The 2,500-nt window shown below is 40.8% G+C and overlaps 2 protein-coding genes across 2 annotated transcripts in view; one reads left to right on the top strand and one right to left on the bottom strand.

Moving 5' to 3' along the window:
* LOC138010863 (probable E3 SUMO-protein ligase RNF212) overlaps window positions 1-768 on the top strand; it is a 7,083-nt gene extending 6,315 nt beyond the window's left edge. Inside the window, exons 11-12 of the mRNA XM_068857893.1 lie at window positions 238-353; window positions 527-768. Of these exons, the coding sequence (XP_068713994.1) occupies window positions 238-353; window positions 527-768 (358 nt within the window). The remainder of the gene's footprint in view (window positions 1-237; window positions 354-526) is intronic.
* Window positions 502-2,500, bottom strand: part of LOC137992203 (TBC1 domain family member 31-like) — a 30,950-nt gene continuing 28,951 nt past the window's right edge. The window contains exons 24-25 of the mRNA XM_068837379.1: window positions 2,155-2,283; window positions 502-1,933 (exon numbers count right to left, since the gene is read on the bottom strand). Coding sequence (XP_068693480.1) covers window positions 1,794-1,933; window positions 2,155-2,283 — 269 coding nt within the window. The 3' untranslated portion in view covers window positions 502-1,793. The remainder of the gene's footprint in view (window positions 1,934-2,154; window positions 2,284-2,500) is intronic.

Here is a 2,500-nt window from a genome sequence, read left to right as displayed (position 1 = left end):
ATTGCCGCAATGCGTTTCGAGCAAGTGCAAAGATTCATTTTAGCGAAAAAAACATTTTGGGGTTAGGGGCACTTTAAGATAGCTTCAGTAGTTTTTTACGATGCGTTAGTCGCCCGATGTCCCGTTGTGATGCCCGTTTTGTTTGTTGTTTGCATAATTGTGGACATTTTGATTCCTGATTAAAAGCGAATTTAAAAAAATTATAACTGAAGATAATTCGCTTGATCGTGTTTTCAGATCGAGTACATCAAGTAACGGCAGACTGAGCAACAGATCACAGTACACCACTCCCTCGTCATCCCAAGTATCGTCACAAATCAGCTCTACCCCTCACAACACAGAACGCTGCAGTCGTATGTATCTCAAAGCTCACCTTGAATAATGGGTTTGGTGTTCTTCCCCACAATACCCACAAGACTGTTCGCAGTGTATACATCACTGAAGATCAGACTTGTAATTGTAAAACTCGTGGAGTGAGAGGTTTTTAAAACGACCTGACGTCTTTTTTCATTTTTTATTATGACAGAAGAGGGCGATGTGATGACGCCGGCATCCAGTCAGCTGGACCCTTGCAGACGACAAATACAGGTTTGGCTAAAGAGCTCATGTTTATTGCTGTGTATCTGCTCAATCAGAGAACAAGGTCTTCTCGTGGCATGCAACATACACAGGTCTAATTTTGATAAATTGCTTCTTTATCTTATGCTTGAAATGCAGCTAAGGTACCAACCACGATCAGCAGTTATAAACAAGCAGCCCTTCTTGTGAGTATGAACACATCACTATTATGGTCATTCACACCATTTTTGTTGAAGGGGGAAGGAAAACAGCTGCTTCTAATCGTTAAATCACTTTTGAGATTGTTGTTTCTCTCGGGCTGTTTCGGTGTTTCTACACGATTAGAATGGGGTAAAGTCCATCTGAAAAGCACTATTCTGTATTCAACCAACACTTGTTTTGGACTGGACTACTTATATCACTGATCACTAACCATTACTGCAGAGGTATACCCCCATTTTCTTTGCTTTGGGTTAGCTCAGTTCGGTCAGTACACAACAGGGCAATTTCGCTTTTGATTGCCCTGGAATCACCATTTTAAATTCATATGAAATCATGGAAGGCTCGATTCTTATGACAAGACAAACTATCAAATCCATTTACTAATTACATTTTTCACTTCGTCTCTCACTCCTTTAGCATACCACGATAAGTCTCCTCAGGGGGAATATCCTTGTCCCCGAAAGGACGTCAAATCCCGACTTGTAACGAGATCCCTCTTCGGCATGCTTTACTTTGTCAATAGCCCACTTTCGATACATTAAAATTCAGTCCTAAACAAAAAGCATCATCTCGAGGCTCTGGGGAATAAATACAAGGATTTGTACGAGTTTATTCCCCATATCCTCGAGATGATTCCTTTTGTTTGGGATTGATTTTAATATATCGAAAGTGGGCTCTATCTTTTATGAAAAAGAAAAAACCTGTGGGCTGAACAGGCATTTCAAACTGTGCTGTGTTGTATGAAAGATCATCCCAACCTCTCTGTCTTGTTTGGTTGCAGGACAACGCCCGTAATAACACCACGCTGAAAAAAGCGACGCCGCAGTGGATAAATAAATTATTTCTGGACAAAGACTCTTCAAAATTGTGCAAATGTCGACTTTACAAAGGCCTGAAAGTTTCTTTAACTCAGTCGGTCGCTTATATTGAAACTTGACCATGATGCCTAGTCTTCCAATATGTACATATGCGTAAACATTAAAAAACAACTGGAATGATCCTCAAACTTCGGCTTATTGCTGTGTATTTCCCAAAACATGTGGAGGGCGATATTGTCTTCTGGCAGCGAGCCGCTTTCTAAGATCTCTAACCTCAGCCATTAGTTCAAGTTCACGTTTGTCAAACGTCCCTCGCTGACGTTCAATCGACGGTTCTGTGACATAAAAACAGCGATAAACTGAATGTTAAACAAAACTGATTAATTAACTTCACTGTTCTTTTTTTCGCCGCCTATCGCCTCCACTTTTCCCGGAGATGACGGGCGACCAAATAACTGTAGATTGAGTTATCAGGAATGGAACCTGAGCCGCACAAAACTCGTACTGAAGCACTAGAACAAATAAACATCAAGTATAAAACCAGAGTGATAGTTACCATGAGAACTGCTTGGAGTTCCGCTTGTGTCCCAGTTTGTCGTTGAACTACTGTCTGTGTTAGTTGGTTCAAGGGAACTCAATGGTCTCCTAACTTCACCTGGGACTTGACGAATGTCTCTCAAACGTGCTGTGTCAAAAAAAAAATTCATTTCTCTTTCTTAGATAAAATCCCTTTTTTCGTCGTTTGGGGCTATTACGGAATTAATAAATCATCGTTGTGAACGTAACAGTATTCTGTTAATTCTGCTCCGATAAGAGTAACCGAACGATTTATCCAGTCTGGTCAAGACTAATCTGTGTGCTAGTTCTCTGGTAACCTGCGCAAGAAGTAAGAGTAATCGGAA

Source organism: Montipora foliosa, chromosome 1 (assembly GCF_036669935.1).
Source record: "Montipora foliosa isolate CH-2021 chromosome 1, ASM3666993v2, whole genome shotgun sequence".
In the NCBI taxonomy this organism is placed as follows: domain Eukaryota; kingdom Metazoa; phylum Cnidaria; class Anthozoa; order Scleractinia; family Acroporidae; genus Montipora; species Montipora foliosa.
The sequence above is the reverse complement of the archived record's forward strand: the minus strand, read 5'-3'. Positions and strand labels throughout refer to the sequence as shown.